Below are 14,645 nucleotides of genomic sequence, written 5' to 3' on the forward strand. Positions count from 1 at the left end.
GGACAGAAAAGGAGCAGCTGAAAGGAGGGCAAGAGAAGGTCAGAGAGATTCTATTTTTTTTTTTTTTTTTTTTTTTGCTACCTGCTTCTGAGGCCTAAAGTGCCCAACATTACAACAAAAGACTGAAACAAGAGCTGTGGGAGCTTATGAGCCAGGAACTGTAGATGAAAACCAATACATACACATCATAATTATCACAGCTAGTCTTTCAGGTTATCAACTATTAGTTTAGTCTCTTTCCTTTTTAAATTGCCCCTATAAAGGCACCTAAATAGTTGGTCCTTAATATGGTTACCATCTCTGATGAAACCTGTTGTCAGTGAAATGTGTAATAAATATTTCACCAATTAATGGATGGTATACACAGATAACATTCAGGCCCTCTGACCTATGCACATCATATAGCTATCATGCAGACCTGGGCCTTCTGACTTGAAAAAAGTTCTCATTGGAATTAGCTTTGATTTTGTGCTACCACTCATGGTTTGCTTAGAGGGCCTTGGCAGGGAAATAATTCACCCATAGAAGCCATTATTAGTGGACTCCCCCACCAAACACACACACACACACACTCTTTCTCTCTCTCTCTGTCTCTCTTTCTCTCTCTCTCTCTCCTTCTGTCTCTCTCTCTCCCTCACTCTCACACACATATACAATAACATGTTAAAACTTGCCAGTGAGGAATAGGAGGGGATGGGATTTCCCAAGGAGTAGCAGTGTAAGGCTTAGAATGGTACAGCTAGAAATTGGGATGTCAGGTATATTTTCACCAAAGCAAAACTTCTCATCCTGGGCTGTCTTGGGCTTATATTTTTGAAGACTTTGCCAGGGCATGCCATCATCTCCTTTTGTCTCTTCTTGTCATTTTATAATTGAGGAGGAAAAGTAAGGGAGATTCTGAACTAATCATGGCTGTATTGTAACCAAATAAGGGTAGGATGAAAGATCTAGGATTTTACTGGATACCTCCTGTCCTTTCTTTCCCAAAGAGAAGTGGGAATCGAAGAACTGGGTAGCAGGGCAGCTTGCACAGTGAGAGCACGATGCTTTGGGGTCAGGAGACCACCTTTCCAGTCTGGGCCTTGGTTTGGCGGACATGTGACTTGAAGCAGCTTACATCATGCCTGTGAACCTTGGGTTCTCTCATATAAGATGGTCCAAATAATACCTTCCAGATAGATCATTGTGAGAATTGGATGGGCTAATATATGTGAAAACACTTTGTGAACTATGAAGTATACATTTAAGTACTAGACATAATACACAAATAGTATAGCTTTTCAAAATACAGTTAAGTTTCAGCTCGCATCAGCAGATATGAACGGGAGATGGGTAATTGTGTGTGTGTGATTTTAGAATATATTATGAAAGTATTTTTGGCTACAGATTTACATTCCTAATTTTTTGCTTTGGCTAATGTCATGAATATGAATTTATCTAATTTATATTCAGAGTTACCATGGGAATATCTACCCAAAGGAAAGCTGAGTGGCAAGGAAAAGCACATCTGGGATTGAAATTTGTTCTTGGATACCTCACAAGTGTCATTCATCTGGTGCCTTGTTCTTGGTGCACTCCTAGCCCTCCCTGATTAAAGCCCTTTCTGGAGCTTTTAAAGAGAAGCAGACTCACAACTGTTGATTTTTTGGAAATATGTATTTTTCAAAACATTGATGTATAAATGCGTTTGATTAAAAACAAAAAGGCAGTTATTTAAGAGGCAAACATAATGTGTCCATCTTATGTACAGGCAGCACCCTCATTCAGTGCCTGTCAGCATGGCAAGCCCTTGAAGGATTCTCTCCTGAGCAGGTGGCTTAGGGGCAGCAGGCATTCCTTAACACCTTCTTCACTGACTCAGATAGGGGCAAGCACTGGGAAGGCCCTGTGTCTGGGATGCAGACCAGAGGACACCTGCAGCCCTTTGTCTGGTCATGCTTCGTGGTGGCTGCCTGATCTCGTCTGGGTTCTTCTTCCTGCACCCTGTCTTTTTCTGATGTTGCTCAGCTGACATGCTGGGGCTCTCCTGCCTTTAAAAAAAATCTAGGTAAAGTGTTCCTGGCCTTTGTTTGACCAGGGTGTTGGGAGATTTTGTCTGTTTGTGTTAAATAGTTCTGATTGTCAAATGAGAATGGCTTATGCCTTGAGGAGGCAGAACTGTGTCTTAGGATCCCAGGAACAGGCAGAATTTCCTCTGTTGGAATATCCCACAGGCCTAATGACTTGTAAGAAGTAAATCCTTCAAAGACAACATGGTAAAACAAGTAAATCCGTGTGTGTGTGTGTGTGTGTGTGTGTGTGTGTGTTTACATTTTTAAGGTAACCAATGAATGTGCAGAAGCATTGAAAGGATTGCAGTTTTGCCACCTCTTTCTGAATAATTTCTAGATGTGATATTGATGTGTGTTTCTTTTTGTATAAACTTGGCCATCTTACATGGAACTATTTGTTTCTCATTTCTCCACATCCATCTCTATTGTCACTCTTTCCCAGGCTTCAGACATTAATCTAGATGAATATAAGGAGACGCTTCAGGTTCCATGAGCAGATATTTAGGACTCTGTTTTCTGATATCAAATTAAGCAGAAAGCTCATGACATAGCACTTTCACACTTTGTTTTAAACTTCTATCTGTGATGATCTTCTGAGGTACCACCAGAACTGGAAGTGATGTGCTGAATCACTGAGTAAAATGGTTTGGGTTAAATCTATAAAAATGATTGGTCTACTCACACACACACGTGCACAACATATACACACACGTACTGTAATTTAATGTAATCATCCAGAGCAGTTTTGTCTGAAAATTTACTAAGTCCTTGCTTACTTGCTCACTACCTGGCTGTATAGAAGATAACTTAAAACCATGATGTCTAAGGTTAAATAGCACCATATAGGAGTAACTTCAGTTGTTACTTGATGTAATGGAAACAGTAGGTAGAGGTCCACTTTTTAGAGACTTTTAATGTGTTTGTTAAGCTCATTGTTGAACATCACAATGTGATTCCTGAGTTTTGTTTGTTTGTTTTATTCAGAGACACTTTTTCAGAAATCTTGGGTCTATACTGGCCTATGCCTTCTTGGGGACTGCTGTTTCATGCTTCATTATTGGGTAAGTGAACCTTTGTATTATAACCAAATTAACACACATTCCATAGGGATGAGATCCATTTGGGTCCACAGAGTCCAGTATTTTGATATTTTTGATGGCAGTCAGGATCGAGATTTACACTGTTCAGTATGGTAGCTATTAGCTACATGTGGCTATTTAAATTAAGATCAATTTACATGAAATAAAATTATACCCAACACCCAGATCTTGGTTTCTATTATCATTCTTTGATAAAAAGAGCCAGAGCCCCTTGCAGAAATGGCTAATTCTAGGGCTGGGGCAGGAAATATACAAGATGAAAAGGGAGTATCTTATAATGCCAGAAAGTAAGGAAGTGCTCAGAAAACAGACAGGCAAAAGAATGTGGGGGATGTCAAAGGGACACAAGAGCCAACTGAAAGCCCCTGTAATGGTCAAAGCCCCCCCAGCCAATGGCTGAAGAACAACAAAACAAATAACATTGTATTAGATTATCCCCAAGAGCATAAAGTAAATATCCCTGAGTCCGTATGGATATAAATAAGCGATTGGATGAATAAATAAATGGGGGAGAAGAGACAAATCTCCTGTGCGAAGAATTCCAAATACTTCATGTAGATACATCTCCCTCAAGGAGGTAGAGCTCAGTCCCCTCCCACTCCCTCTTTGAGTGTGGGCTGTGCATAGTGACTTCTTTCTGAAGAGTACAGTACAGAAAGCAGGAAAAAAGAGTAGCTTTACAGTGGAGAAGCCTGACAAATACTACTTCAACCAGGTGATCAAGGTCAACATCAGCAGTGGTAAGTCACGTTGATAGTATGTACCTTGATATTTGTGATGAGAAGGATACTCTACCTCTCTGGTCATTCGCTTAAAACCACATTACCTCAGTATAACCATGAGAAAAAAAATCAGACAAATCCTAGTCAAAGGATATATCTACAGAATATCTGACCAGTACTCCTTAAATCTGCCAAGGTCATCAAAAATGAGCAAAGTCTGGCCGGGCACGGTGGCTCACGCCTGTAATCCCAGCACTTTGGGAGGCTGAGGCAGGTGGATCACAAGGTCAGGAGATCGAGACCATCCTGGCTAACACGGTGAAACCCTGTCTCTACTAAAAATAAAAATAAAAAAAATTAGCTGGGCGTGGTGGCGGGCACCTGTAGTCCCAGCTACTCAGGAGGCTGAGGCAGGAGAATGGCGTGAACCTGGGAGGTGGAGCTTGCAGTGAGCTGAGATCACGCCACTGCCCTCCAGCCTTGGTGACAGAGTGAGACTCCATCTCAAAAAAAAAAAAAAAAAAAGCGAAGTCTAAGAAACTGCTGTCACAGCCATGAGGAGACTAAAGGGATTGGATGACTAAATGTCATGTGGTATCCCGGATAAGATCCTGGAACAGAAAAAGGACATTAGGTTAAAAACTAAGAAAATCTGAATAAAGTTAGGATTTTTATGAATTTTTTAACAATTGGCTGGAGATAATAGCAGGGGTCTTTTGTGCCATCAAAAAAGGAGGGGCTTGGACTTATCCTTTAAGAGATACACATTATTGAAGAATGACACATTACATAACTGACATTAGTGACGACAGGAAGCAAAATGGGGAAAAGGCTACCGGAGAAGTCTATTGTGTAGGTCACAGACTGGTGGAAGGAAATGGAGAGGAAGGTCTTGTTCCAGGAATGTTTAAAGGGTACATGAAAGAAGCCTTTGATAAGCAACAAAGGGCAAATCAAATCTGTAACATACAATTGCTGTGAAATGAAATTGAACTGGTTAAGTGTCTAGAACAGTGTCTGGCACACAATAGGCAAGCATTAAGTTATAGCTGTTTCTTCTCGAAAGGATTCCATTCTGCGAATAGTTCTTTTACTCCTAGCTTAGCTAGTCCACCCTTCTAAGCATTTGAGACACAAAGGTGGGCAGTGGCATCAAGAATCTCATTATTAGAGCATTGGCTGTAGGGTATAATGAGTCAAGTCCATGGTTATTTTTACTTCTCTAACCCCTGCAGCTGCTGCTATCACTGCTGCTGCCACCACACACACACGCACACGCACACACACATACACGTGCATGCACACATACCCTTGTAACACGTACTAGACCTTTTCACACTCCTCACTCCTCCCAATTTGCAAGCTGTCTTGTAGGAAATGTTCTTCCTCCAAGCTGAAAAATTTAACTTGGTAGTCCCTCTTAGCCCATGTCACAGTCTACATAGCATAAGGAGGGCTATTGCTGGCCCACCTGACCCATGCAAAGAGTGAAAGTCCAGATATCTTCATGGGTATATGAATGTTCTAATAGGATATTTAAAGATATTTGCCTCTTTTTCCTTTCTTTGAAATAATTTTTGGCAGAGAAGGCAGTAGTAGGTCAATCCCTTGGATCTTTGTGACCAACCCATTTTTTTCTCTCCGTTTTCATCCAGTCTACTGATTTCTCTGACTTTAAATGTATTATCTTAGAATCTTGTGAGTTTTGTAGCAACTTATTGCTACAAAAACATTATGCCAGGTTCTGTCTCTTCCTTTCCTCTGTATTACCCAGTTGTTTCAAATGCTTTAGCTTTGTTGCTAATTGAAGACTGTACTTCATGGTTGCTTTAGTTGTTAGAGTACAACTTTTAAAAATGAAATGTTCAGATATTTCAGCAAGATGACATTAACTTGCAAACTCTTACTTGATGCCAAAGTCCTATTTGTCAATGTCTCTAATAAGTGTCCAACCATGGCAACTGCCTGTTAATTTTCATAAATCTCTAAGAACAGCATTCTAGTACTGTTCTGCTTGCATGTTTGCTAAGTTACTTATTTGTTTCTCCTGACATAGTTTACCTTACCTTCTTACAGAAATCTCATGTATGGTGTGGTGAAGCTCATGAAGATTATGGGACAGCTCTCTGATAAATTTTACTACACAGATTGTCTCTTTTTTGGAGCAATCATCTCTGCCACTGACCCAGGTATTTGGCTTTGCATATTTGGCTTTATTATTATGGTATTCCATTATTTAAATCTTAAAAAGTTCAGAGCAATCATTAACTTTTGTTGTAGTAGGGAGAATGTAGTATTTATTTGCATGGCATGGTGGTGGAAGAAGTGACCAATAGGTGGGTCTAACAGACTTAGATGGCTTTTCTTTTTCTTTTTCCTTTTTTGAGACAGGATCTCACTCTGTTGCCCAAGCTAGAGTGCAGTGGTGCAATCACAGCTCACTGAAGCCTTGACCTCCTGGGCTCAAGCAGTCCTCCTGCCTCAGCCTCCCAAGCAGTGGGACTATAGTTAGATGGCTTTTCTAAGAAGGGCATGCAATTTCCTTTTATATTATTAATTTTTCATTGTTGTAAAAATGCCTGACATAAAATTTACTACCTTAACAATTTCTTTTGTTTGTTTGTTTGTTTGTTTTTTTGAGATGGAGTCTTGCTCTGTTGCCCAGGCTGGAGTGCAGTGATGCGATCTTGGCTCACTGCAGCCTCCACCTCCCAGGTTCATGCCATTCTCCTGCCTCAGCCTCTCAAGTAGCTGGGACTACAGGTGCTCACCACCACGCCTGGCTAATTTTTTTGTATTTTTAGTAGAGGCGGGTTTCACTGTGTTAGCCAGGATGGTCTCAATCTCCTGACTTCGTGATCTGCCCGCCTCAGCCTCCCAAAGTGCTGGGATTACAGGTGTGAGCCACCGTGCCCAGCCTATCTTAACAGTTTCTAAGTGTATAGTTCAGTAGCGTTAAGTATACCCACGTCATTGTGAAACCAATCCCAAGAACTTTTTCATCTTGCAAAACTGAAATGCTGTACCCTTTAAACAACAACTCCCCAGTCTCCCTTCCCTGCAGCCCCTGGCAGCTATCTTTGACTTTCTGTCTCTATGAACTTGACTGCTGTAGAAATTTCATACAAGTGAAATCATATAGTATTTGTCCTTTTGTGACTGGCTTATTTCACTTAGCATAATGTCCTCAAAGTTCATCCATGTTATAGCATTTGTCATAATTTCCTAACCTTTAAGGCTGAATAATATTCCATTCCATTGTATCTGTATAGCATGTTTTTTGTTGTTGTTGTTGTTTTGGTTTGGTTTGGTTTTTGAGATGGAGTTTTGCTCTTGTTGACCAGGCTGGAGTGCAATGGCACGATCTTGGTTCACTGTAACCTCCGCCTCCCAGGTTCAAGCGATTCTCCTGCCTCAGCCTCCCGAGTAGCTGGGATTACAGGCATGCACCACCACGCCCAGCTAATTTTTTTGTATTTTTAGTAGAGACAGGGTTTCTCCATGTTGGCCAGGCTGGTCTCAAACTCCCAACCTCAAGTGATCCGCCTGCCTCGGCCTCCCAAAGTGCTGAGATTACAGGCATGAACCACCACACCCGGCTATATAACATGTTTTGCCTTTCATCTTAGAATGACTAATTTGGTCATAAGTTTTACACTTTGATTTTCTTCTTTCTCAGTGTTGCCCTTTTGCCTTCTTTTATGTAACATATCATTTGGTTTAAATAATACCTTTTCTTAGTAGAAACACACATGATTATCTGTAGTGAATGTAATTTAATTTGTAAACTCCTTTTGTGCAGCGTTCCTAGAGGATTGTGCACTGTGACATGGTTTTTATTCATCAGTCCCTTGCCCTGTATTTTTCAAGTGTTGGTTGAACCAATTCTTACAAGTGAATTATTACACCCTCCCTTGCAGCTCAAAAACAAACAAAAAAATTATCCTTTCCAAGTTGGAACCTATAATTTGATCAGTTTGCATAAAGTAGTTACAGCTATTCTCTTCCTTAGTGTCAGCTATTGAGAGTACACCTTAGGGAAAGAAGTTCTGGAGAATGAGCTGCTCCTGTCCTCACGGTAGAGATGGAAAGGTCTGTTCAATGTCTTCAATGCCCTCTAATATTCTGAACAGTATTAACCTTAAAGATACTAAGATACTTGACCATGCCTCTTGGGGGTCCTCTCCATCAGTGCTATCTTATAGATCTTTCTGTGAAGATAGAGATGTTCTATAATCTGCAAGTCCATTGTGGTAACCAGTAGCCACATGTGGCTTTTGAGCACTTGAAATGTAGGGTAATGCAGTTGGGGGACTGATTTTAACTTTTATTTAATGTTAAGTAATTTAAATGTATATAGCCACATGTGGCTAATGGTTACCACATCAGACAGCGTAGCTCTAGACAGTTGTGTGGTTCTGAAGAATCTCAATGTTCAAAAAAAAAAGGAAAAAAAAATTGACCTCTCTTACCCTCATATTTTATTACAAACATCCTGAGTAAATTAGTATTGAAGACTTGGCTGTCGAGGCACTCTGGTTTGTGAAAAGGTGGGATTTGGAGTCACAGGCCTTGGGTTGAGTTCTAGCCCTACCAATCACTGATCGGGTAGCCTGGACACATATTATCCCCTGACATCAGTTTCCTCATCTATAAAGTAGAAATGATGGCACCTATTTCCTAAGGCTATTGTGAAGATGAAATGAAACAACACGTGTAAGGCATAGAGTGTACCATCTCTAAATTATGCTGGTCTGTGTCCACATCTGACTCAGACAGAGATTTCTCAGTTTTCCATATGTTTAAAAAATAAATAAATAACAGATCATCTCTTAACCCAAGCATGTTTCCAAAGAGAACTCTGAAAATCAGTTTTATTATTTTAATCCTATGCTGTCTGTGACTGTCTCCAGATGTGTGTCTGTGGAGAAATAGATCTTCATAAGTCTGAGAAAGGTGTTTAGTCTGTCTGAAAATGTGTTTCTAAGTATACTCATCTATAATTTTATTACTAACGTCTTACTAGTACCACTAACAAGTAAAGGGAAGTTAGTTTAACATAAAGATTATTGATATTGTTTCCTGAGCTATCAGTGTTACTTCATTTAATTGGATAGAGAGGCTTACTTTTCTAGATTATCTTTGTAATTGTTTACTTCCCTTTAATGTGTCTATGCTATGGTAGAAAATAATGGAAGGGATTATCATGCTACTCCATTTTCACTTGGCCTATGAAGATTGGCACCGTAAGGGTTTTATAGAAATGGAAGTTGTAGGCCGGGCGTGGTGGCTCAAGCCTGTAATCCCAGCACTTTGGGAGGCCGAGACGGGCGGATCACGAGGTCGGGAGATCAAGACCATCCTGGCTAACACAGTGAAACCCCGTCTCTACTAAAAAAAAATACAAAAAAAGTAGCCGGGCGAGGTGACTGGCGCCTGTGGTCCCAGCTACTCGGGAGGCTGAGGCAGGAGAATGGCCTGAACCCGGGAGGCGGAGCTTGCAGTGAGCTGAGATCCGGCCACTGCATTCCAGCCTGGGTGACAGAGCAAGACCCTGTCTTTAAAAAATGAAACAAAAAACTTTATAGTATTAGGATACAGAATCATATTGACTGATATGAAGGAATAAGAATCCTTGTCCCTGATTACTATACTTGGCTTGAGACATGAGTCTTTGGTCTTCTGGTCAAAGTTGACATAGTATGTGTGGGATAGTGTAGGCTGCACTGTGACAGGGAGCCTTCTCCACTCTGTGGTCATGTGTCATGGCTGCCATGTGCCATCTTTGTGGGCTTTTGTTTTAGACAGATCCACAATTAAAGGAAAAAAACACATTTCCACCCCATGGTGCCTTCCTAGGAAGCCACCAGAGAACACATGCCACTGCACTCCAGCCTAGGCAACAGAGACCCTGTCTAAAAAGAAAAAGAAAAGAAAAATAGAAACCTGTGAGTCAGGCTGATTGACTCAAGGAGTGCAAAGGTGATGAGTTAAAATTGGGGAAATGACATCATGATGGTTCACAGGAAGGGCATGCAATTTCCTTTTTTATTATTAATTTTTTATTGTGGTAAAAATGCCTGACATAAAATTTACTATCTTAACAATTTCTTTTTTTTTTTTTTTGAGACGGAGTCTTGCTCTGTCGCCCAGGCTAGAGGGCATCCTCTGGGACTTGGTTCAAATGTGCCACCTGCCTAGTCACTCTTTCTAGACTCCATTATCTGCTCCCTCAGCTCTTTGAGTTAGGTCTGTTTTGTACATGTCAGTGCTTGCCACTTTGTACTGAGTGCTCACAAGGGCTAAGTGCCCTTGAGTATACGGATGAAGTGTCCATGAAAAGTTAGCTGAACGAACACATTTAGGTCCTTGAGTTTTTCCTTCTTCATATATCTGCCATTCTTTTGTTTTTCCCACTGCCTGTACCCAGTGATCTTCAGTTAGTTAATTGTGATTTCTTAGTCTGTGTCCAGTTGGAAACAGCTATGACCCTGCTCACCCTGATTTCAAGGGTCCTGCTGTAGGGAGGAGGGCAGTTTGTTTCATCTCTCCCACCAGAAACCACTTAGCCAGTCTTGTCATCCCCATCCCATCGTCTTCCAGTTGTCAGCACCCACATCCCTCCTTGTGATCAGGCACAGACTTGCTCAGGAGGGGCACAGAAGGGATCCTGACCTGTTTTGTGAGATAATGAGCAGGGAGAATGAGAAGTTGAAACTTAGATCAATGCTATGTAAGCATTTATTGTTATTATTATTAATTATGCTTTTAGGCCAGGTGTGCTATGCATCTGTGGTCCCATCTACTTGGGAGGCTGAGGTAGCGGGGATTGCTTAAGCCCGGGAGTTCCAGGCTACAGTGAACTATAATCACACCACCGTATTCCAGCCTGGGCAACAGAGCAAGACCCTGTCTCAAAAAAAATATAAAAATAAAAATAAAATTTTTTAAAAATTGGCAAAACCAAACGGTAGCGTCAGGGAATGTGTATTTGTGTGATTAAATTATAGGGAAAGGCAAGAAAATGATGACTATAAAATTTAGTTTAGTGGTTCCCTTTAGTGAAGGAAGAGGCTTCAGACTGGGATGGGACATATAGGGGACTGACAAAGTTCCATTTCTTGAACAGGGAGGTGGTTACAAGACTGGTTGGCTTATAATAACTCACTAAACTGAACATTTGTTTGGCTTGGTTTTCTGATTGTATCAATTAGTAATGCTTTTGGCTGCAAAGAACAGAAAAACCTGGCTAATTCCTGCTTAAACAAATAGATATTTATCTTGGGTACCAGTACCGGGGCTGATGTCCCAGCTTCCACTACAATCAAAAAGTACTACACTGTCTTTCTGCTGCACTGTTCTGGGGTTTCAGTCACACATCAGTTGCCCCATGGAGGCAAGATGACTACGTTGGTATCTGGCCTCTCCGCCTTCTTCCTGACAGGAAGAGGTGATGCTTTCTGCAAGAGAAGCTGGGAAAGTGGGGTTTTAGTTTTTGCAGTCCTATGGTAGAAACCATTGAGAGAGGGTAGTTGGGTGTGAGTGTTGAGAGAGAACACAGCTCTTGTGCATATATCTAGAGCGGTGGTTCTCAATCAGGGACAATATTGCCCACACCCCCACCCCTGTCCTTATTATTTTAAGCAACACACACCATATTTCAAAGGCTTGGCAAAAAGATAGAATTTATAAAATCTAATTAATCTTTTTTTTTTTTTGAGATGGAGTTTCACTCTTGTTGCCCAGGCTGGAGTGCAATGGCACAGTCTCTGCTCACCACAACCTCTGCCTCCTGGGCTCAAGCAATTCTCCCACCTCAGCCTCTGGAGTAGCTGGGATTACAGGCGCCCACCACCACACCCGGCTAATTTTGTATTTTTAGTAGAGATGAGGTTTCTCCATGTTGGTCAGGCTGGTCTCAAATCGCAACCTCAGTGATCTGCCTGCCTTGGCTTCCCAAAGTGCTGGGATTACAGGCATGAGCCACCGCACCCGGCCTTTTTTCTTTTTTTTTTTTTTTTTTTTGATGGAGTTTCACTCCTGTTGCCCAGGCTGAAGTGCAATGGCACGATCTTGGCTCACTGCAACCTCCGCCTCCTGGGTTCAAGTGATTCTTTTGCCTCAGCCTCCCAAGTAGCTGGGATTACAGGTGTGTACCACCATGCCTGACTAATTTTGTATTTTTAGTAGAGACGGGATTTCACTGTGTTGGTCAGGCTGGTTTCAAACTTGTGACCTCAGGTGATCCACCTGCCTCGGCCTCCCAAAGTGCTGGAATTACAAGCGCGAGCCACCGTGCCGGCCAAAATCTCATTAATCATTTGTATAATAACTTTGTTATTTTATCCTTGGCTCTATTGAGCCAGAGAAATCAAAGAGATTTCAACACACTGGTGAAGTCAAATCACATTGATTGTCATTAGTTTTTGAAGTTCTGTAACAGATACTTTCAAAGTGTGATGGGATCACGGTGGAAAGCATAGTGTTTTGGTGCAGTGTCATTAGACTCAAGCATCATATCAAAGCTCCTTCAGATAAGGAAGATTGCTGTTTTCATTTCTGCCACAGATAGACAAGTCTGTCTTTGACCCCCTTGCTATCTCTTGAATCACCCAGTCCCACTCAAGATAGAAATTGCCTCTATAAATCTGTAATCAGTGGTTTAAGGTCAGAAACCAAAACTAATTTCTGTGCTTTTGGCTCATTTTTCAGTGACTGTGCTGGCAATATTTAATGAATTGCATGCAGACGTGGATCTTTACGCACTTCTTTTTGGAGAGAGTGTCCTAAATGATGCCGTTGCCATTGTACTGTCCTCGTAAGTAGCAGTGTTTCTGCTGGAGAAGAGACACCTTGGTTTCCTGTATGCTTTGGGCTAAATTCAGAGGCTCATCTTAAATGTATTACATATTGAATTGGGTGTTTTTCTAAATGAGATTTATCAGCTTCGTGGATAAAATTATGTTGCTTAGTGTGCCCAGCAGCGATCAGAATGCTGACGCCAGTGTAACATGGTGGCTGCAGATTAAATTAAATTAATTTGCCCTGGGCAATGCTGGCCACAAATTAAATTAAATGAATTTACCCTGGCCAATGCTTGACAAAATGTAGATACCTATGTTTGTCGATATTTTCAGGTACCACGGTGTAAAACCAGTGCAGTCTTTTAAAATTGTCTCTTGTTTTTAAACCTCAGGTCTATTGTTGCCTACCAGCCAGCAGGACTGAACACTCACGCCTTTGATGCTGCTGCCTTTTTTAAGTCAGTTGGCATTTTTCTAGGTATATTTAGTGGCTCTTTTACCATGGGAGCTGTGACTGGTGTTGTGACTGCTCTAATATCCTTTTTGTAGTTTCAGTTACGGCTTGGGTATGTGTGTGTGGCATTACACTTTCGAAAAGAAAGTTCTCGGCTGTTCTTTCAAATTGGAATCTTACATTGATTGTTCTACTGGGGTGTGATGGCTCCTGAAATATATCACTTTGGTGAAGCATGACGGTTAGGTCCCTAGCTGAGAGTCTGAAAAAATGTTTAGGAATACAAGCCTAGACTTCGCCCTGTCTTCACCTTTGCTTTTTCTCTCCCTTTCTTGTGATCCAGTTGGGGCATCAGTTTTAGAGGGGCGAAAAGAGCTGAGGAGCCAGGAGGTGGCTGGGAATTAGGGACTACCGGCTGGGAAGTACTTTAGCCCCAGCTAGCTGCTGCCACCTGCTGTTCTGGGCCGCATGGTGTTATGTGGCAATAGCTAGTTAGTGGCCTTCCATAAGCAAAGGATGGCTGGGATTTAGTTTAAACAAACTAAAAAAACAAAATGTGGAAAGAGCAGGCATCCCTTCTACAGATGTGCTGAGTCCTGCATCATATCCTCTTTGGTGGGCAGTGCTATGTAATTTAAACCACATCATTCCAACATGTAATCAATATGGAAAAAAACCCAAAATTATGATAAAATAATTAATGAGATGTTATACATTCAATCTTTGTGGCAAGCCTTTGAAATATGGTATGTGTGCCGGGCGTGGTGGCTCACACCTGTAATCCCAGCACTTTGGGAGGCCAAGGCAGGCAGATCTCCTGAGGTCAGGAGTTCGAGACCAGCTTGGCCAACATGGTGAAACCCTGTTTCTACTAAAAATACAAAAATTAGCCGGGTGTGGTGGTGCACGCCTGTAATCCCTGCTAATCAGGAGGTTGAGGCAGGTGAATCACTTGAACCCGGGAGGTGGAGATTTCAGTGAGCCCAGACCCTGCCATTGCACTCCAGCTTGGGCAACAGAGCAAAATTCCATCAAAAAAAAAAAAAAAAAAAAAAAAAAAGAAAGAAAGAAAGAAAGAAAGAAAAGAAAGAAAGGAAAGAAAGAAAGGAAGAAAGAAAGAAAGAAAGAAAGAGAGAGAGAAATAAATAAATAAATAAATAAATAAATAAATAAATAAATATGGTGTGTGTGTTGCTCTTACAACACATCTCAATTTGGAGTAGCCACATGGTAAGTGTTCAGCTACCACATTGGATAGCGCAGATTTAAATTGCTTTCTTCACAAGGGCCCTTTTGATGCCCTGGAGACATATATTGCTCAGTGAAATCCCTCATGAGACGCTTCTATGATTGGCCTGTGTCGAATGGCACTGTTACAAGAAGGATCTCTGGTCCCAAAAGGTGACACCAGCACCTGGTAGCTGCCTCAAGAATTGTGCATTTCTTTCTTTCCTGTGCCTTCCTTAGGCACCTGTTGTGGACTCAGGTGGCCTCAGTGGTGCCCAGGGGTCAGT

General features: G+C 41.5%; 1 protein-coding gene across 2 annotated transcripts in view; it reads left to right on the forward strand.

Annotated features, from left to right (window-relative positions):
- SLC9A7 (solute carrier family 9 member A7) overlaps positions 1–14,645 on the forward strand; it is a 110,774-nt gene that overhangs the window by 83,855 nt on the left and 12,274 nt on the right. For both annotated transcript variants that reach the window (XM_031660949.1, XM_031660950.1), the window contains exons 4-7: positions 3,036–3,112; positions 5,950–6,062; positions 12,586–12,691; positions 13,070–13,211. In XM_031660949.1, the coding sequence (XP_031516809.1) occupies positions 3,036–3,112; positions 5,950–6,062; positions 12,586–12,691; positions 13,070–13,211 (438 nt within the window). The remainder of the gene's footprint in view (positions 1–3,035; positions 3,113–5,949; positions 6,063–12,585; positions 12,692–13,069; positions 13,212–14,645) is intronic.

This window comes from Papio anubis, chromosome X (genome assembly GCF_008728515.1).
Source record: "Papio anubis isolate 15944 chromosome X, Panubis1.0, whole genome shotgun sequence".
Lineage (NCBI taxonomy): Eukaryota > Metazoa > Chordata > Mammalia > Primates > Cercopithecidae > Papio > Papio anubis.